The 22,243-nt window shown below is 41.5% G+C and overlaps 1 protein-coding gene across 1 annotated transcript; it reads left to right on the forward strand.

Moving 5' to 3' along the window:
* Positions 1-662: 662 nt before the first annotated feature.
* On the forward strand, positions 663-22,214 carry LOC146693318 (UDP-sugar transporter protein SLC35A5-like). The gene is made up of 4 exons (XM_085479113.1): positions 663-1,031; positions 1,185-2,488; positions 20,452-20,720; positions 21,344-22,214. Exons 2-4 carry the CDS (start codon positions 2,401-2,403, stop codon positions 21,410-21,412), a joined length of 426 nt encoding a protein of 141 aa, XP_085335239.1. The 5' UTR covers positions 663-1,031; positions 1,185-2,400; the 3' UTR covers positions 21,413-22,214.
* Positions 22,215-22,243: the final 29 nt, after the last annotated feature.

The raw sequence follows: 22,243 nt of genomic DNA on the forward strand, positions 1-22,243 counted from the left end.
TTAGACCTAAACTCAGGAAACAAAGCAGTAGGAAAGTACCTGCAAGAGAGAGGGTGCGTTTGGACTTTCAATCCCCCTCATGCGTCTCATATGGGAGGCTCGTGGGAGCGCCTTATAGGCGTCGCCAGGCGGATTCTGGATGCAATGTTGCTACGAACTGAACAAACACGCCTTACTCATGAAGTGTTGTGCACCTTCATGGCCGAGGTGATGGCAATTATTAATGCAAGGCCTCTTGTCCCCATATCCACCGACCCTGACAGTCCTGCAGTACTCACTCCAGCAGTGCTACTAACGCAGAAGATGAGTGCTGTGTCCGCCCCACTTGGGAACTTCTCATCAGGGCAGCTGTTTGGGAAACAATGGAAACATGTTCAACTCCTCGCTGACACTTTTTGGAAAAGGTGGAAGGGAGAGTATTTATCCACCTTACAAGGTCGTGCAAAATGGACAGAGACTAGACCTAATGTCAAAATAGGAGATGTGGTCCTGCTAAAGGACTCCCAAGCCAGCAGGAACGAATGGCCCATGGGACTAATAGTAAAAACATTCCCCAGCAGCGACAAGAAGGTCCGAAAAGTGGAAGTGCGGACTGTAAAAGATGGGACTGTTAAAATGTTTCTCAGACCAGTTTCAGAGATTGTTTTGCTTGCAGAGACTGAATGAATATTCTTCAATGCTAGATGATGTTTGAATATGTTGTATTGATGTTTATTGTGATATAATGTGTGTATATCAAGCGGCGAGTGTTATGCCCTTGAGTCAAAGGTCAGCGGTTGGTGTGTGTGCTGATTGAGCCACATAAGCAGAGTGATAAATAAGCTCAGAGTGAGACATCATTTCCACAAGAGATCTTTGTATCCTATGTGCGGAAATGGAGCGAGGGAGCGTCCTGTTCACTAACCTATCTTTGATGTACCCTTTCGTTTATGATGTCGTGAAAAGTGCTCCGGCAGTTATTAAATAGGGACTAGTTCATGTTCACACTAAGAGTGCTCTACACGTTCGCACCTCGGAAAACGTTCGTCTTTGTGAGTATTGACATGTGTAGAGACAGTCGTTATATGTGTTTACATGGAGCGAACTGTATGCTGATGTAATGTACATGTTAAGCTAGGCTAATCGGCAAGTTGTTATTAAGATGTGTATTAGCTAGCAACTTATTTTTATTTTCTGTGTTTCAGTTACAAATAAGAAATAGCAAGGAGAAGCCTTGAGAGACATAAGGCTTTAAAAGGATCTTCAATAAAAACAAGAAAGTCAAGCCTTGTGTGGAAGACCTCTTCTATTTGTTCGCTAGCTGTCTAACCTCACAGGGTCACGTGTCGTGAGGGCAGCATAATCAGGGTTTCTTACCATCACTGGCTCTGAACTTTGCAGTGATATACTCATCTCCAGGGAACTTGGCTCTTTTCTTGTTGGCTGATGCTCTGGGACAACCTGACAGACTGAGAGAAGCAGCTGATGAGGATCAAGAGCTCTTACATTCTCACACAAGGCTGAAATAGTGGACATGGATGAGAAGGGAGACACACACACACACACACACACCTTGAGCAACCCCTCACTTTTTCAGATTTTGCCAGGGAAATGGAAAATAGGTTTTTATTTAAATGTACAAACATACATGAAAATACAGCAAAAATAGAATTTGTACATTTCAAATGAGCTTTATTGTAAATATTTTGCATGGCCACCTTTATTATTTGTCAAAGAACAATTCAAAAAACCCTCATGGAACTGAGTTCTTGGGGCTGGTTAACCTTAAATTGTGGCCCACCATTGGATCCAGCCCTGGGTCCATGGGGCCTGTTCGGGCACAGCACACAAAAATAACATAGTTTTGCCACCCTGTGGATCCACCACCCATGGGTGCAAGCACTGTGGTTGGGTGCAATGTTTCTCTATAGAGACTTCAGTGCCCACAATGTTATTGGAAATCTGTGCAGTGAGTGAGTGAGTGAGTGAGTCCCATCCCAGGGGAGGGTGGGGTAAATAAAGTCATAATGGGCCATGTTCAGGACCAATTCGGAGGAATCCAGCTCATCTGTACCTGTCACGGCAGTGGGACCAGGGGTGTTGTGAAGCAGTAGAGCAGTATCAGAGCACCAAAAGGGCTGTGGCTTTGACAATTGTAGAATCATGGGTGTGAGCACCATGTTTGGATGAGATTCACCCTCGCATCTCAACATTGACACTGACATTGTGGGGCTGTCAAATTTAACAAACAAATGTAACAAATCTAAGCATGTTTTCAGCAGGTGTTGGATTCAACCCCTTGTCTCTAACATTCTTGATTTATATTGACAGGATTGCAAGGCATTTCCAGGTTGAGAAGGGTGTGGAAGAGTAGAGCGCAATCTTCAGCATGCACTGGTGCAGTTTGCAACAGAGTGTGAAATGTCTGGGATGAGAGTCAGCACACCCAAGAGTCTGAGGCCATGGTTCTTTGCCAGAAAAAGAGTGGAATGGTCTCTCTGGGTCAGAGGTGAGAGGCCTCCTTAATCAAGGGAGTTCAAGTGTCTTATTCATGAGTAATGAGTAACGGAGTACAGGTTGGACTGGCAGATTGGTGTGGCATCAACTGTAATGTGAGCATTGTACTGGATTGCCATAGTGAAGAGGAAGCTGAGCTGAAAGGCAAAGCATTCAATTTACCAGTCCCTCTACATCACAAGAGTTTTCTCTGTAGGATGGCTGGGTTCGGCTTTAGAAGAAGGTTAGGGAGCTCAGACATCCAGAAAGATTTCAGAAGAAAGCTGTTTCTGCGTGTGAAAAAGAGCCTGGGCACCTCCTTTTGGAAATGTTCCAGGCACATCTAACTTGGAAGAGACCAGATCTCCAACCCTACTGGCTGAAATGTACCACTAAACCATGACAGAGTTCCAGTTTTTAAAAAAAAAAAAAAAAAATACAACTCCCTGTAAACAACTACTATTACACCTGACCTTTTCTGAAAATATTTTTTTTATAATTCCAAATTTGAACTCATTACTTCATAAGACCTATTGCCTCTGATTGCCTCACCTTGAGGCAACAGTTGTTGCCTCAAGGTGAGGCTCTAAATGGGTGATATGGTACTACAAGGTCATTAAGATAAGATGGGGCCTGATTATTAAATACCTTTATGTGAGGAGCCAATGAAGAGGAGCCAATATAGGATAAATCTGCTCTCTCTTTCTAGTCCCTGTCAGTACTCTTGCTGCAGCATTTTGGATTAACTGAAGGCTTTTCAGGGAGTTTTTAGGACATCCTGATAATAATGAATTACAGTAGTCCAGCCTGGAAGTAAAACATGCATGAATTAGTTTTTCAGCATCACCCTGAGACAGGATATTTCTAATTTTAGAGATATAGTACAAATAAAGCAGTCCTACATATTTGTTTAATATGGGTATGGAAGGACATATCCTGGTCAAAAATGACTCCAATGTTCCTCACAGTGTTACTGGAGGCCAAGGTAATGCCATCCAGAGTAAGAATCTGGTTAGATACAGTATTTCTAAAATGTTCAGGGCTGAATACAATAACCTCAGTTTTATCTGAATTTAGAAGCAGAAAAATAGAGGCCATCCAGGTCTTTATGACCTTCCTGCAGTTTAAATAATTGGTGTGTGTTATGGATGATAGATAAAGTTGGGTGTTATCTGCATAGCGTATGTATGTATTAATAGCTCTAACCTTAATCCTACTATTGATCTTGTTTTTAATGTGTCTCTCTTACTTTTTGGATCTTACTGTGACTCTATCCTGGGCATAGATATATTTGGCTGTGACTGACCTTCTTGCTTCTTCATGATGGTCCCCATTGGCCTGTTGGGTACCTATGTACCTGGAGCTGTGCTACACGTATGCTATCGCACCTTCTGTGAACTTCATCCCTTTGGTTTGGATCACCTACAGTTAACTGATGTCTTGCTCACTCCTGGTGTATAGTTTCATGACATCCTTGTACAGGAGTGGCTGAGGGTTATTCCACTCATTTCACTCCTGAAACGATATCTGTATCCGCTCTTAATGAACTGGCTTAGAAGGTTGAGGTCTATCCAGGCTAGGTCCACATGTAGATGGTTCTTTTTTCTTTCTTTTTTTTTTTTTTTTTTTTTTTTAAACGCAGCTTTTTCTATGTGTTTGGACCTTTTGTCCACACGTAAACAGCATTTTGGATCACTGAAAACTGAGATTTTTAAAAACTCCTGCCAGGGTGGAGATTTTTTGCATTTACATGTGGACAAGGAAAACTGAGATTTAGTCACGCAATGTCAAAGGTGTGCGCCACATTATTGTTTACATGAGATGAATTTCAACAATGGTGGATATAGACAAAATACTGTTGCTGTTAATCTTACAATCTACAGTTCTTACACGCTTACATATCAAAACACAGTTACTGTCCCTCCATTTACAAAGACAGAGGCGTCAGAGTGAACTTTGGACGTGGCTTCTACATTCAGCTAGTGATGGGCAGATGAAGCCCCATGAAGCACTGAAGCTTTTCATCCAATTGGTTCACCCCAACGCGAAGCTTCATGAAGCTTCATTTGCTCTAGCAGGACACCTACTGGACGTAAAAATAATAGCTGGCATGAATTTGAAGAGTGTGGCATTTTGCACACAGCCTGTAAATGTCAACAACAAAAGGAGTGTGTAAAACATGTATATTGTAGTGATGGCAGTATACTGTGTATATTTATAGTGGCAGTATGGAAAATGATCATTTGGAAATGCTTGAAATGGAAATGATCATTTACTGTGAGGTGAGGTGTGGACAGTAGTTGTGCTTTTGTAACGTTGAGGTATGGACAGCTACACACTGAGCCTCAGTCCTGCCTGTTCACATTTTATTCTGTAAAATCTAAATTTTCACTGCTTTTACGACCTTTTTAGTGGGGAGAACATAGCTAGGATTTAATGATTTAACAAATCTTTTAAATCCTTTGTCCTCCACAATGCTAAATGGCTGTGAGTCCTCAATCACCATGCTGACCAGGTCTTCTTCTATTTGAGATTGTTCTCCTGAGGAAAGACAATAAAGATAAAGCACAAATATAAATATCACACACGTAACTTATAACAGTTGTATAATATTGTTATATCATTTAGTAACATTACTGCATGCTATATTATCCTGGCATTTGATGGCTCAGCTGGTCTTGCTCCACAATCGGTGTTCCCCTTATTCTCATGCAAAGCTCTGTAGTGCCTAAGCATGGATGAGGTGTTGTTGTTATATCCCAGCTCCCTGGCACATAGCAAACACTTCACCTTGTACAAAAGTAACGACAGCTTAACATAAATTGTATTGCACCATCAGTATCATGAAAATACATCTTCTGTAGAAATTTACATACCTTGTTGGGAGGAATAAGATCAAAATGTTCCCACACAGGGGAGGACATCCTCCTCTTCTTAGCTGGCTCGATTCTCTCCTGACTTTCTCTCCTCACTCTCCTAACCCTCCAAACTCTCTCCAAACTGTCTCTAACTCTCACTAACCGCAACTCTCCATCAAACACCCACATTTTGAATGGAGTCTGAGGGGTTTATATCGCTGTCATATCTCGCGGCAAAGTTCGAACCGCTTCATGAACCAGTCACGTGGTACAGCCGGGCAGCGAGGCTTCGGACGTCATCATTTTCAGCTCCTCCCATAAATGAAGCAAGCCTCGATACGCGCTTCGCGGAAACGCCCCCTCCATTACTCGACACACGCTCCGAAGCCTCGATACAGAACGTCCCATCACTACATTCAGCACAGACACTTTCACAACCCAAATCCTGATGCCAACGCTGTCGTTGGGTTTGAATACATAATTAAATCATGTATTCTGCATGGATTTTGTCCATTTTTGAGTTTTGAGTCTACACTAGCCATATTTCACAGCACTGTGACTTATGATTATGAATCACTCAGACTAATGTAAAATTTTCAGTTTCTTTCTTAATTGAATAAACTCTGGCCAAGAGAGCCAGTGAGACAAAATTCAAAATACTGTCTTTACTTTTTAACATTTGAAATGATACAGAAGCTTGAAAAGTAACACAAAATTAGCTGTGTTTCCAGAAAAAACACAAAAACTTTTCAGAAGTACTTAAGGTTTTGTGAGGGCACAAAACCCTGTTTAAGCTTCTAGACTTCTGATTGGCCAACATTTCTATACGGTTAGGATTTGCCATGTTCTTGACAGCGTTTGACTTTATTTTTTGCGTTTACATGTAGATGGAGATATTTTTCAAAACTGCATGTGTGGATGGGATTTAAAGTAAAAAAAAAGAAAACTGAAAATATCTGTTTCAAAAATACGCACGTAGGTGTGGACGTAGCCCCAGAAGAGCAGTGGGGACAGTACATCTTGGTATTTTCAATTGAATTAAATTTTAATCATACAGTGCTAAATCATAACAACCGTTACCTCAAGATTCTTTGTATTATCGCGAGTGATGGGAGAAGGGAGCCGGAGATCGACAGACGGATTGGGGCTGCAGTAATGCAGACGCTGCACCGGTTCGTCGTGGTGAAGAGGGAGCTGAGTGTAAAAGCGAAGCTCTCAATTTACCGGTCGATCTACGTCCCTACCCTCACCTATGGCCACGAGCTGTGGGTAGTGACCCAAAGAATGAGATCGCGGATACAAGCGGCAGAAATGAGCTTCCTCCGAAGGGTGGCTGGCCTCTCCCTTAGAGATCGGGTGAGAGGTTCGGCCATCCGGGAGGGGCTCAGAGTAGAGCAGCTACTGCTCCACATCGAAAGGAGCCAGCTGAGGTCGTTCGGGCATCTGACAAGGATGCCCCTGGGCGCCTCCTGGGTGAGGTGTTCCAGGCATGTCCCACCGGGAGGAGGCCCCGGGGCAGACCCAGGACACGCTGGAGAGATTATATCTCTTGGCTGGCCTGGGAACGCCTTGGTGTTCCCCTGGATAAGCTGGAGGAGGTGGCTGGGGAGAGGGAGGTCTGGGCCTCTTTGCTTAGGCTGCTGCCCCCACGACCCGGCCTCGGATAAAGCGGATGAAGATGGATGGATTGTCCTCTTCACAGGGTCAGTGTGCTGTCCTGTGACAGCCCTGAAGGTGGTGTAAGAACTAAAACTCCATCATTCATCTGAATCATCATAATTCATCTTCTGATACTTAATATCTATGATACATTTCTTTTGAGCCAAAGTAAACCAAATTATAATCTGGCAAACACACACCCAGTGCTAATGAGCTATTGTTGCCAACCTGAGCAGCTCAGAATCTTCTTTGTCATCCTTGGTAGGAGTTGATTTGACTCTACTTTTCTTGGCTCGGGGGCATCCAGACAAACTGGCACAGAGGAAGAAAGTGGACCACACAGAAAAGACAAAGCTTTGCTTAAACATGGGCTAAATAAAATTCTTTAAAAGAATGATCTCAAAAAGTAAAAAAGTCATTTGTATATTTTGAAACATGTAAGCTAATATGGGTGAGGCTGATTCTGTTTAATGTGCATTTTAACAGTTTACAAGGACTCAGTACATTTACAGTGAGTTTATGTGAACATTATATTCTGTTAGCTTAATGTTTGTCACTCAATGTCAGCTTCTGTCTTAGTGAGACTGGTGGACTGTGTAAGCAGTAGGGACCAAGAAAATAAGTCTACACACTCTACACACAGACTTTTTTTTTTATTATTGCCAAAGTGTGACATAAATACACTGAGTAACTGATGTAGTCTGTAACGAATATGTGATTAGAGAGGCAAACTCTCACCTGCAATGTGAAGCATAGTTTCCAGTGATGTGGCCTGATCCATCACAACCTGGAGTTGGACACCTGAGACAAACACACCCACACCTATCTGTGTGTGCGTATGTGTGGTCGATTTTCATGGTGGAGTTGGTCAAAGACCTCCCAGGCAATGAAGCATGTGGTGCAATCCAATTAGGCTGTCAGTAGTACTTCAGGTCTCCCAGCCCTTTGCCACACCTTTTGCCAGACAGGAGGAGACACCAGGTGTTGCTGTGGATAACAATATCATCCAAGTAAGCAGCAGCAAAGTCAGAGCAGTCATGTAATACCTGATCCATCAGCCGTTGGAAATTTGCTGGAGCTCCATGTAGTCCAAATGGTAAGACTGTAAATTGGAAAAGCCCCCATGGTGTTCTGAATGCTGTGAACTCTCTGGACCGTTGAGTGAGTGGGACCTGCCAGTAACCCTTACACAGATCTATTGTGGTCAGGTACCTTGCTTTTCCCAGACGTTCAAGTAGATCATCAATTCTTGGTGTCGGGTAGGAGTCAAACATGGATATGGAGTTCAGGTACCTGAAATCAATGCAGAACCTCATACTCTCATCCTTTTTGGGTACCAAGACCACAGGGTTGCACCATTCACTCTTAGATCTTTCGATGATCCCTAGGGATAACATCAAATCAATTTCCTTCTTCAATGAAGGCAGCAGACGTTCCGGGATCCTGTAACTTAATCGTCTCACAGAGGCACCTTCTCGTACCACAATATCATGTTCGACAATGTCAGTTCTCCCTGGATTCTCTTGAAAGACTGCTGATTTACACATTTCTCTCACCTGCTGCTGCTTGTCCTCTGGGAGATGGCTGAGATCATAATCCAGAGAGCCAGCAGGTGGTAGATATTGCTCATCTGCTTCATCTTCTTCAGGCACTCGCCGTATGAGCATTGCATCTGCCTTGTGTTCAATACGCTCCACCCACTCCTTCAGAAGGTTTATATGCAAGACCTTGCTTGAGCGCAACTGCCCTGGGGTGGACACCTCATATGTGGTGGGTCCCAGCTTCCTCATGACTTCAAATGGCCCCTGCCACTTTGCCAACAATTTGTTGTTGTCACTGGGGAGGAGCACGAGCACCTTTTGTCCTGGCTCAAACGCACGCTGACGAGCAGATTTATCATACCAAGACTTCTGCTGCTGCTGGGCCTCCACCATATGTGATTGAGCAAGTTCACTCATTTTCTCCAACCGTTCTCTCATCTGAATGACATAAGACAAAATGTTCTTGGGTCCCTCCTCCGCCTTGTCTCCCTCCCAGATCTCCTTTAACAGAGTTAGAGGGCCGCAAACCTCATAACCATACAACAGCTCAAAAGGTGAAAAACCTGTGGAGGCTTGGGGGACTTCTCTATAAGCAAAGAGTAGATATGGCAGCCATTGATCCCAATCGTTACCACTGTCGTTGACAAACTTCCTGAGCATCTGTTTCAATGTCTGGTTAAACCGTTCTGTCAGCCCATCAGTTTGAGGGTGGTATGGTGAAGTTCTCAGACTCCGGATACCCAACAACTGATAAACTTGCTTTAACAAAGTAGACATGAAGTTAGTGCCTTGATCAGTTAGTATTTCTCGTGCAAAGAACTGCACTAAACAAAATGCAATGGGCTTGGCCTTTATAGATTTTAAAGGGAACACCTCAGGATATTTTGTGGCATAATCTGTTACAACAAGCATGTAACGATTTCCTGCTTTGCTCCTCTCAACAGGCCCTATTCATCCATTCCAAGACGCTCAAAAGGAGTGCCGATGACAGGGAGAGGTTGGAGTGGAGCTCTATGGGGGATTTTAGCAGATGTTATCTGACACTGTGGGCAACTTTTACAAAACTGAGCCACATCTTTGCTAAGACCAGGCCAGTAGAAATGATGTTTGATGCGAGCTGTGGTCTTGTGTTTACCAAGGTGGCCAGCCCACGGAATAGAATGCCCTAAGGTGAGAATGGCGTTTCTAACCTTCTGGGGAACCACCAGCTGCAGCACCGACCCCTGCTGACGATAGAGAATGTCATTTTGCAAGATGTACTCACTGTTAAGAACCTGCTCCACTCCAGCTTCCTTTTCTTTGGCCTTCCGGAAAAGAGATATTAAAGATTGATCAGATTTTTGGAGTTCAGCAATTTCAGTTGGAATATTAAACCCTAGGGGTGACGGTGTTGGCTCGGCGTCTGTTAGTGTATCCACAGGTGAAAATTTGAATTTCTCCTGCCTTCTTTGTCTGCGGGTCTTCCGTGGCTTCACCACAGTTGTCTCAAACTCCTCATTAAAAAAAGGCAGGGCACTCAGGATCTCAGAGTGGGTACTGACTTGCTTAGCCTGAGCTCTGGTAACAGCTACATTACACTCCTCAGTCTGCTCAGACTCCAACAAATCAAAAAGCACAGGAAGGTCACGCCCTAACACGACAGAGTAAGGCAAACTGTTCACAACACCCACATTCAGCAGATACATCTGGTCCTGAACTTTAATGTAGATGTCAGCTGTCGGATATCTTTTCTCATCTCCATGGACAAAACAGATTGAAATTGTATCACTGGTGCGAACAATATTAGGTGGGGCAAAATCTGAGTGAATAAGAGACCGAGAACTGCCAGAGTCAAGAAGGGCATTGAGTAGAACCCCATTCACTTCAATCTGACTCATTTTGATGGATTTGTCACTCTCCTGCTCAGGATCAGCATTAGAACGAGGGGCAAAGCACATTTGCACCATTTTAGCAGAATTTCTTGGGCACATAGGTTTTGTATGGCCCTCTAATCCACAAAGATAACAAATGAGCTTCTTACCAGAGGCCTTTGGTGGTCTAGTGATAGACTGAGAGGTCTTACTGGTGCTTGTATTTGCTGAATCCAGATGGTTTTGCTGAGATATCTTCCGGGTGTCCCTCGATGCCTTCCATGCATTATGGCTCCATGCTTGCCCCTTCTTTCTGGCAGCAACAAAAACATCAGCTAACCGAGCCGCTTCCATTGCTGAACCAGGGTTGTGTTCTCTGATCCAAACCTGAAGCTCAGGAGATAACATTCTGAGAAACTGCTCCAAGATTATAGTTTCACCAATGTCATGAATAGTTTTACCCTTTGGCTGGATCCATTTCCCATAAAGCTCCTTCAGTCTCGCATATAGCTCACGAGGGCTTTCATCTGGTTGAACGTCCAGGGATCTGAATCTTTGCCTATATGTTTCAGGGTTAATGTCATATTTTGGCAGAATAGCTGATTTCACTTTATCATAGTCTAATGAATCATCAATGTCCATGTGAACATAGGCACCTCTAGCTTTACCAGTAAGCAAGGGTATCAAATGAAAAACCCAATCTGATTTCTGCCATCGATAAGCTGTAGCCATACGTTCAAATGTGATCAGGAAATGTTCAATATCATCAGCTTCAGTTAATCTTTCCAATCTGCCCTCTATTTGTAGGGGAAACTGAAATGCTGGTGAAATGGCTGGATTGGAATTAGTCATAACTGGTTCAGCCTGGGCCTGCTGAGCAGAGGAAGAAGGATGAATATCAAACTCTAATGATTCAGAGCGAGCTTCTGCAGAATCTGATGGTGCTGTTCTGACTTGGATTTCTGACTGCAGAAGTCTAAACTGATGTTGAAAGGCTTTAAATCGCTGTTCTTGTCGTGCATTTAACTCACTCTGTTTTGCATCCCGGACATCCTGTTGTTCCATGTGAGCATGTAGCATATTGACTAGATCAGACAAAGTAGGCTCCTTTTCCACTCTCTCCACAACTTCAGTGACTCCTGAGGCTCCATTTTCCTCCTCTTCGCAGGTTTGCTGAGCAGATCCCTTTTTCTTTTCATTCTTGCCACCACGATGCATTCTTCTTCCTCATGGGGAAAACAGAAGAAAGAAAAAAAAAAAGACCTGTGTCCAATACTGGATGATCCCACTGCTGCCACCAATTGTCAGGGACCAAGCAGTAAAGCATAAAGGACACAGGTGGTTTTAATTCAAAAAATGGGTTTTATTGACCCAAAAATATGAAAATATATATTTAACAAAGCCAAAACTTAAACAGGCAGACCAATAAAAGAGGTCAACTCAATAAACTCAAGATTAGTGATGTGTCCTGTGTGTCGAAGCTTCGAATCGTGCGTCGGGTAATCGCGGGGGCGTTTTTCTGAAGCGCGTATCGAGGCTTGCTTTGATTACGTAGGCAGTGACGTTCGAGGCCTCGCGGGCAGTCCGTACCACGTGACTGATTCAGGGACTGGTTCACCGGTTCGCGCCAGATTCGAAATAACATGGGCAGGAAAACAGCTGATTCCCCATCACACCGTGTTGTGGAATTGGATTACGTACGTGCTACATAGTTACTTGTGCATTTCTTCTTCGATGGAACCAGCAAGGAAGAGATGTTTTGTTTTTTTTAAATTTTGTCTCTCCTAATAAAGTATGCACACAGTAATAAATATCACAAATGATAAACACCAAAATATAAATAAACAACACTACACATCCTATAATCTGATTTCTGTCTTTTAGTTTATTAAAAAGTGAAGCACCAAACACTAGTTTTTGTCATTATCCAGATGTACATAAGGTTTACACATCATTATAATCAAAGAGCCCGCTTCACTTGAATTGTCCACTTGATGGCGCAGTAGAGCAAATGAATCATCACAATGCTTCGAACCATGAGTCGACCAATTGGATGGAAAGCTTCAGTTCATCATGAGGCTTCATCTCACCATCACTACTCAAGATAATAATTAACAGAACCTCAAACAAACATATGACAAACTGACCTGCTGAAATGACACACAGGGGGACTTAAATACTGGTTTAGCTAAACCAAATGACACACACGGGGGAAAATAAGATGGCTGCCATATAACCAACTAATACAAAACATTTAAACAAACATGAAACACCCCCCAGGCAATGAAGCATGTGGTGCAATCCAATTAGGCTGTCAGTAGTACTTCAGGTCTCCCAGCCCTTTGCCACACCTTTTGCCAGACAGGAGGAGACACCAACCCCCAGGTAACTCAAACAAAGAAAGATGTATTAATATAACATAAAACAGAACTTTGACCTTGCAAGGTTAATATGTGTGCACGCCATATAAACATTGGAAGGTGTGATGGAAAAATGAATACATTTAATAAAGAAACGATATTGAACAATAAGTAGAATATTTTAAAGTAGTGACTGTAAATTAAACTAAAGTGAACAGCGGGTGGTGAGGTGTGGAGCTTACCATGTGTGGCATGCCATCACAAAGTGACACTGTACAATAAATTGTACAGAGGTGCTTACCTGTTTGTTGACTAGTTTAAAATTAATCAACAATAAATTATTTGTCCTGATGTGAGTCTTTAGAACATTTCAGTACTCTGTCTTGGAAAACAAAGTCTTTCCTTATTGGAGCCGCACCAACTTTAGGTCACTTCCTTCTGCTCCACACTGTCAGCTGCTCAGTGATTCAGAATGGTGTAATGCTCAACTTCCCAACTCGAAACCTATCCAGTTGATCAAAATTTGAAGTCCAGAAAAAAAAGCACTAATTTCATGTTTGACTAATGAGTTTGGCAGGCACGTCTGTTGGATCACTGATGGCTGTGTCTTTTAATTTCTCTTATAGCTGCATTCATTACTGTAGTGCTGATGTCTTTCTTTAAAGAAACTGTTTGAGATTTTAGGGAATTTTGCTTATTTGCTTCCTTGCTGCAAGTAGGATGAAGAGATTGATCCCATTCTCGAGTTTGTTTGGGAAATATATTAAGTTACAGCTATTGGCCAGTTAGCTTAGCATAAAGCTGGCTGATAGTTGTATTTGACAGAAAACTCAGTTAATTACTGAGGAGATATTTAGATTATTACAGAAAGGAGGCAACATCAATTAATTACTGAGGTAATGCTAAATCAGAAATTAAATCACATATCATGCTTCATCTGTTGGAGCCATTTTTTGGCTGGGTGCAGAGAAGTCCATGCTATCTGCTTATCAGGAAGTGGCTGTGTTTGAAATATAATAGGCTAATAAGCAACTGTTCCAGATGCCCATAGTCTGACATTTGAATTCATCTGTATTTTGGCAAGAAATCAAATAAGCACTTTGGCCAAAATGTTAAACCTGTCCTCACACTTAGCGATGGTGCTCTGAGTACTGACATTTCCCTCTGGCCAAAGCTCGAAGCCTGGAGTTTTGCCAGGTGAAAGAGCCTCTTATGAACTGTCAATATTATGTCATGCTATTACGTCTCACCAGCAGCCGCCTCCTGTTTTCAAAGTAATCCAGAAAGGAGGCAAGGGCACCCTTTGGTGGTGGCGTTGGCTTTTTAGTGGGCTTTGGATAGTCCACTTTGACGCCTTCTTTCCATTTTTCTTTCCCCCAATCTTTCCCTCCTTTCCTGGCTTTCCTCTTCTGTCGGCTTTCTTGGCACCCTTGTCATTCGGTTTCTTCTTCTTGTCATGCTTATCGTGCTTTCCCTTCCTGGTAGGAGTGATAACAGTGATGACTTCTGACTCCTCTGGATTGCTTGCTGTTGGCTTGCTAGGCTCATACTTGTCTTCATACTCGTTAGTCAACACCAGCGCACAAAAGCAGATATTATTTTTCATTTTCTTCACTGATTCAAACATTGTGAGAATGATTTGGTCTTGAGCTGGTGTCGTGGTAAACTTTTCTTTGTACACATAAAAAATGATGGTGAAATGAGTTATGGATCAGCGGCCTTTTTGTGGTGGGTTTTCTGGTTGTCATTGTAGTTGCTCTGGTTGTTGTAGTAGTCGCAGTGGTGGTCGTGGGCTGGGTTGAAACCCAAGTTAGTAAAAATAAAACAAGCCATTAGTAGGATCAAGAAATTGAAAGCCAAAATTGTGTTTCTACAAGAAACTCATATGCTAGGCAGTGAGACAAATAGAATCAAACACAGATGGCCAGGTCAAATTTTATCACCTCCTTACTCCTCCAATTCTAGGGGCGTTATGATAATGATACACAAATCCATACCTTTTCATGTTGAGCATGTGCTTCAGGATTCTAATGGACGTTTTTTTTTAATACTACAAGGTAACCTACTATCTACTAGACTAAATTTAATTAATACTTATGGCCCAAATGAAGATAATCCACATTTTTATAGCAATTTATTTCTTAAAATTTCAGATTTACAAGGTAAATGTATAATTGCTGGGGATTGCAATTTGCTTTGAACCCACAGAAGGATAAATCGTCAGGCATGGATAACACTTACAATAGAACACTAAAGGTGATCAAACAATTTATGAAGGAGTTCAATATAACCGACATATGGCGCGATCAAAATCCAACCAAATTACAATATTCTTGCTGGTCAGGTACACACAAAGTGTATTCCAGAATAGACTACTTTTTGGTATCAACTGAGCTGGCTCCTTATACAAAAGATATAGTATACAGTATAAGGAAATAATAATATCTGACCATGCAGCCGTTACTTTGACTTTCATAGAGTCAAAACTGATTAAAACTCGAATTGAATGGAGGTTTCAATTGAAGTGGATGCAAGACAAACAGTTTCTTGAGTTTTAGGCAAGCAAATTAATGAATACTTTGAGCACAATTCAAATCAAACATCGGCAAGTGTGAGATGGGACGCCTTCAAGGCATACTTAAGAGGGCAAATTATAAGCTATACTAGTAAGAAAACAAGAGAACGAAACCAAAAGATAAAATATCTGGAATAAAAAAATAAAAATGTTAGAAGAGACCAGCTTTCAATCAGGCCAGAATAAGGAGGACAATGTCAAAGAATTATTACTATTGAGAACGCAATATAACGAAATGACAAGCGAAAAAGCAGCTGTACATTTATTGAGATTAAAGTAACAATCCTATGACCAAGGTGAAAAACCCAGCAAACTCCTGGCTTAGCGTATAAAACAGCAGCAATCTGAAAGGGCAATTACCAAACTTGAAACTTCAAATGGAAATATCATAATAGACCCAATCGAGATAAACAATGCATTTAAAGTTTTTTATGAAACGCTATATAATTCAGAATGCAACAATGAGGGTGCCCGCAGGATTCACCATTATCTCCACTTTTATTCCTTTTAGCTATTGAACCTCTGGCAATAGCGGTTAGAACCAGTGGACAAATACAAGGTGTTAAGATTGGTAGAAAGGAGCATAGAATTGCGTTATTTGCTGATGATGTCATATTATTTTTAAAGCAACTAAAAACTTCTGTGTCTGCTGTAAAGGATTTAATAGACCAGTTTGGGGCCTTCTCAGGGTATAAAGTAAATGTAACAAAATCATCATTAATGTTACTTAAACAAGAGCTTTACTGTTAATTCTGAATTCACTCATCTAGGCATTAAAATAAAAGATGTGGTGGTACTTAAATATAATACAATTCTACAGAAAATTTCCAAAGATCTGGAGCGTTGGATAAGTTTACCACTATCTATAAGTGTTCTTAAAATAAATGTATTACCTAAACTCTTGTATATGTTTCAGAATGTCCCACTGGCTCCTCCTGCTGGATTGTTTACCAAACTAGCGTCATTAATCAGAGAGTTTATTTGGAACAAGAAGCATCCCCGCATTTGTTTGTCTTTGTTGTATCTTGCCTTTGATACAGGGGGGTTGAAATGCCCCAACTTTTACTGGTACTATCTGGCTATTCATCTAAGGACAATAATGTTTTATTTTTCATGGAAGCAAATTCTCTTAAAATGCCATTAAACTTGTACTTATACTCTGCACAGCCAAAACAATTAAAGAAAGAAACAAATAATCCTATAGTCTGAAATATGATTGAAGTTTGGTTTACAATAAAAGAAATTTTGAATATTAAGAATAATCTCTCTCATTTTAGTCCTATTTGGGGAAAATGCCTTATTTGCACCAGGAAATATGGACGCAGGGTTCCAGGGTTGGGCAGAAAAAGGTGTTAGGAAAGTGGGTGATCTTTTTTGTGATGGAATAATGGTTCCATTTGAGGATTTAGCCTCAAAATTTCAAATCCTCCAAAAACACTTCTTTAAGCATTTACAGATTTGAAGCTTCATTTCTTCCATGCAAAATCAGTCTCTCAACCTTCCCCAGTTAACTAATTTAGAGGAGTTAATGGTGGAGGGAAAAAAAGTGGTAACAAAGGCTTAATTTCAACATTCTATAACTGGATTCAATTCAATTCAATTCAATTTTATTTATATAGCGCCAAATCACAACAAAAGTCGCCTCAAGGCGCTTCATAGATACAGAGAAAAACCCAACAATCATATGACCCCCTATGAGCAAGCACTTTGGCGACAGTGGGAAGGAAAAACTCCCTTTTAACAGGAAGAAACCTCCGGCAGAACCAGGCTCAGGGAGGGGCGGCCATCTGCTGCGACCGGTTGGGGTGAGAGAAGGAAGACAGGATAAAGACATGCTGTGGAAGAGAGACAGAGGTTGTCTCTGCCTCCCCAGAAACATCAGTTTCTAAGTTATAATCTTGGAGAAATGACCTAAATATTAATATTTCTGAGGAGACATGGAAGTCAATTTGCTTAAAATGACCCCAGGTATTTAAACTCATTTACCTTTAATACCTTTACTCCTTGCATATTTCAGATGAGCTGACCATCTGATGTAAAAGAATACATATTTTGGTCAAGGCATTGAAACCGAGGACAATTTTGACCTTTTCCGTGGCCAGTGGTCAGTGAAAACACTAAAAACAAGTGCAAGAACATACATTACATACTTTTCTCTTGCGCAACTGGTATGTCACTTTTTGTAGATGCTCCACCTCCTTTTTCAAATCCTGTTTAGTTTCTCTTATTGTGGCTCCGGCACTACCGGCACCCTCACCCTGACCTGGGCTCACCATCTGTTTATGGTACAAATTAAATATGTTTTGTTCATGATGGAGTAAATGATTATATATGAAAGAAGTCCAAACAATCAAAACTCTTACCAAGGGAATCAGGGCACACATTGTTACTGCTACACTGGAAGAGCGTTCTGTCTAAAAGCTCCTCTGTTCCTGATGACTGCTGCTCTTGCTGGGAAGCATGTATAATGTAAACAGAATTGGTCCTAGCACTGAACCCTGTGGAACTCCATAATTAACCTCAGTGTGTGAAGAGGACTCTCCATTTACATGCACAAATTAATTAATTATCGGAAATAATTAATTACATAAATATTTACAACAAATGTAATTAATTAATTATTGACACATTTAATTATTTATTTATTTATTTATTTATTTATTTCACATTTTAATTAATTATTGCCACATTTAAATAATTATTTAATTGTGTATTTAATTAATTCATTTTGGCACAGTTGACTCCTTCAGGTCTCACCATGAAATAATTTTATCTGTCAACCTCACCCATCAAACTCAGGAGGCGGGGTTAACACTGATCGAGTCAAAACCATTGCTTTGGCCTGGTGGCCATTGTTTTTAGCACACAACAACCAGCATGTGGAAACTCACAGAACTGAACTTTGAAAAACCCTGTTTGTGTGCCACCAAATACCGTTTTAATATTTTTTTTAGCGAGAATGTAGTGATTTAATCTTCATATGTCTGGTCGGTTTGTCAAGATACAGCCTCTTTGCAAAAGTGCTTCGATGATTTTGGAGATGTCTGCCCAGGATAGACCCGTTTGCCTCGCAAGCAATCAAGTTGTTATTACCACTGACAAAGCGCAGGCCCCGGTACACAGCTGTAATAACCCCCGCTGACACTGACTTCTTTTACTGAGGTTATATTTATCGGGGTTTTATTTCCTGATGTTCAGTCGCCAATTCTGAATTATAACTAACATTAAAAACATGTTTAAGGAGGAGAGAGAGCAAATAAATTTGATTAAGAGCTGATCTTTGGGTTTTTGTTCAGTAATCAGCGTGACCTGCGTATAAACGTATAAATGAGATAATGTTGGTGTTTCCGTCATGTAGTAACTGCTGGCTTTAACTGTACAAAGGTTGTTCGACACTATGAAACACATACAGACTTCATGATGTTCGGCTAATATTTTTATTGTGAATAGTAATCATGAGGGTAAACGGCCCTGTACACCACGGAGCGAGGTCAGCATATCCACGATATCTTCAGCTCTATGAGTTAACAGTTTCCCAGCTGACTAGTCTAACTGACATGTACGAATATGTCACGGGTCATATCAATATGATTTTACAGAAGATCATCCTTATTACTGCCAACTATTCCAGAGACGTGAAAATCTACAGCATAAAGAACAAAAAAATATAGCAGTCTAACGCAACACTGTAACAGAGATGAACCGTCAGTTTGTCGCAGATCAAAGTGGAATGAAAGTGATTGGTTGAACAGGTGTTCGTGATCTGTGTTATCTGCATTTTCATCAGCGTAAGAGACTCAGCAGCAGATTAGAATAACAGTTACACATTTAATAAATCACCAAATGAATACACGCAAGAAACGAGCAAACCTGTTCCGACAATTTGAGTTTGTGTTCCCTCAGCTGCAGACTCGCTACTGTTTAAATGTTTGAGAGGAAGATTAGATATAAAGCAAACGTCAAACATAGACTCAGTCTGCGTTCACATTTGATATGAGGCCAGGACGGATAATGGCTGTGTCCTGTTTGAAGATCATATATGTAAAATTGTTGTCTGACCTCCGTCGATCCAGCCGCTCAGAGTCCGTGGTTACCATGGTTACTGCATAAGCACCTATAATGTAAACAGCTGACACAGCGGAAACCTACCGGGAGCATGGGTGTTTATGTTTTTCATTGCAAAAGAACTGTCTGTCTATGTTTCAGTGCCCTGGTCTGCCGCAGTTTCCACCAGCCCCACTCCAGTCTCAGCAGTTTAGTGACCTGACTGTTCCATTTTTAACTTTTGGTGTTTCTGCCTATCACAAGATTGATAACTTCAGTCAGCACTGTAGTGCATCATTCTCACATCAGAGGGACATTTGAATACTGTTTTATACAGCATATGACTGGAAGATGAATATCAAGCAGGCATAAGTGTGATGTTGATTGAACTGAGATCTCCTACTGTCATTTCTGTTGCTGGAGATGTCCACTCTAATTTAATTTAATTTAATTTAATTAGTTTGCTGCTTTGAATTATATGCAAACATGTCCATGTGGATTATATAAGTTGCTTGAGGAAGAGAAAATATGTTCATCAAAAGAAGACAGTTGAGGTATCTAACCAGGATTCCTCCTGGACTCCTTGGTAGGTGAGATGTTTTTGGCCATGTCCTACTGGGAGGAGGTCTCAGCGGGCTTGGGGAATACTGTGTCCTCCAGGATGAGCTGGAAGGCATGGCTGGGTTGAAGGAAGTCTGTCAAATTGATAAGCAGAGGAAGTGGTGCAGCACCTGGTTCTGTTTGTAGAAGCTCAGATGTAGGGGCAGCCAATCAGATGAAAGCTGGCGTAAATAGAGGAGGGGTTGGGGTGGGGGCTCCAAAAGACTGTAGCATGCAAAACCACTACTTTGTACAATTTCTGTCGTCTACAGACAAAATCATCTTAACTTGTGATCTTGTAAGCTGCTGGTACTTGAGTTGTTTTATGCCTTTGAACAGAGCCTGGTGGGTATTTGGTCCTGCTTCTGGCATCAGTGCTAAGTTACACTAATCCAGCTGCTGGGTGTAATTTGTTATTAACTGGACTAGTTCATTTATCTATCTCTAGTATGCATTTGAAGAACTCATAATCTTCTGTGTTCTCCCTAGCTGCCCTGGGCTTATCCGTGGCCTTCATCTTAAAATTCAGAGACAACATGTTCCATGTGCTGACTGGCCAGTTCACTACTGTTCTGGTCACAGGCCTCTCCCTCTTCCTCTTTGACTTCCACCCTTCGCTGGACTTCTTCCTCCAGGCACCCACGGTCCTGCTGGCCATCTTTATCTACAATGCCAGCTGGCCCAAGGACCTGGAATATAGCCTGCAGCGGGAGAAACTACGGGTCATCAACGGGGAGGTGTTTGAGAGGTCAAGAGGGGTAGGAGACAAACCACAAATCCTCAGTAGTCACGCACACAAGCCCACACACTCCTTTTCCTCACACAACTTCGCTCACCTAACCCCGATGTATATCCACTTCCTCTACTCCCGCCCACATACCAAGTGCTCTGCAGGAAACTTGGCTCTTGTTTCTCTGTAATGTCATTTCTTGAGTGCAAGAGGAAACCTGATTCCCAGCTATGAAAATAGCATCCAGGCTCATGCTGGAGCCTTACGTCATAGAATTCCTTTAGTAGTCAAGTGTTTTTTGATGGAAGAAGCTATTTAACAATACAGTAGTCTGTGGGGATACTATCCTGGAATTCTTTTCATCCCCAGCGTCCTGTTCTGTATTGAAGAAACCCTGTAATTCAGGTGAAATGCCAGGTTTCAGGTGTTTGTTTCTTTGCGAGAGCACTAACAAAAATACCCTCTCCATTGGCAGCCGTGGCTTTAAAATGCACGGTACTTCCCCGGTGTTTTTCGGGGAGTAAATACTGCCCTCCACTTTCTGAAAACAGAAAAAAGATGTGCACAGTGCCTCAATGTCTGCAGATTTGTCCACTGGATTTGATCACTTGTTCATTCATTCTGATGCCTTGTCTCTTTTTTGTGTTGCAGGACAGTGAGGAGCTCGATCTCCTGACAAAGGTAAATGCAGACAGTGTTTCTGATGAAGAGTCCTTGTAGTAATGACAGAGCTCACTCCCAAGTATCCAGAGGATACTCTGCATCTTTCCTGCTGCTGATATCGAACTGGACAATTGACTGGATGGAACATGGTCACAGATTGTCTGTGAAAGCATTTATTTGAACAGTGATAAGCAGGTAAACGGTGAAAGATACTGTTGATAGATTATATGATAGACTCCTAGTATTAAAAACAAAGTGTTTAATAACAGAATTAGCGAAATGTGTATATTTTGGAAACGTGCCTGTCTGTGGATGACTGCTGTCATTCATATGGGGGAAAGTACCAGCAACGCTGTTTGTTGGAAAATAAGTGATACTTTTGGATTCATTATGGATTCCTTTTATGGACAGTGTATTTCTTTACATGATTCCTGTTGTACATGCTGCTATTTGACTGCTTGCTGGTGCTGGACGTCTAAGGACCAGAAACTGCAGTTTCAGGATTGTTTTGATAATAGATTTGTTTGAAATTGTGGTGATTTTGAATCTTTATCCACACTATGATGAATTCAGTTTGTATTGTACTGTGGAAGAGGCAGTTTATTTTTTTTATTTGTTTATTTTCTGAGCCAGAATAAGTGGTATTGACATAATTGCCACTAATGCCTGACTTTCTGTCAGCACCACAAACTCCCTGCCTCTCTTACTTGGGGCTTGAATATTTTCTTGTTAAACTGTAAAATAACATTGTCTAAAGATTGTTGTTTGTGCCATTAAAATCCTCACGTGTAAATGCATTTTCTTGTAAAATAAATGGCAAGTTGTTTTACTTCTGTGCAAGTAATGCAATTTAATACAATCGCTGATGTCTTGTCATAAATTTGTGCA

The sequence above is a fragment of the Copadichromis virginalis genome, linkage group LG14, assembly GCF_057382275.1.
Source record: "Copadichromis virginalis isolate Kocher_CV1m ecotype Utaka linkage group LG14, C_Virginalis_male_GT1.1, whole genome shotgun sequence".
Taxonomy (NCBI): domain Eukaryota; kingdom Metazoa; phylum Chordata; class Actinopteri; order Cichliformes; family Cichlidae; genus Copadichromis; species Copadichromis virginalis.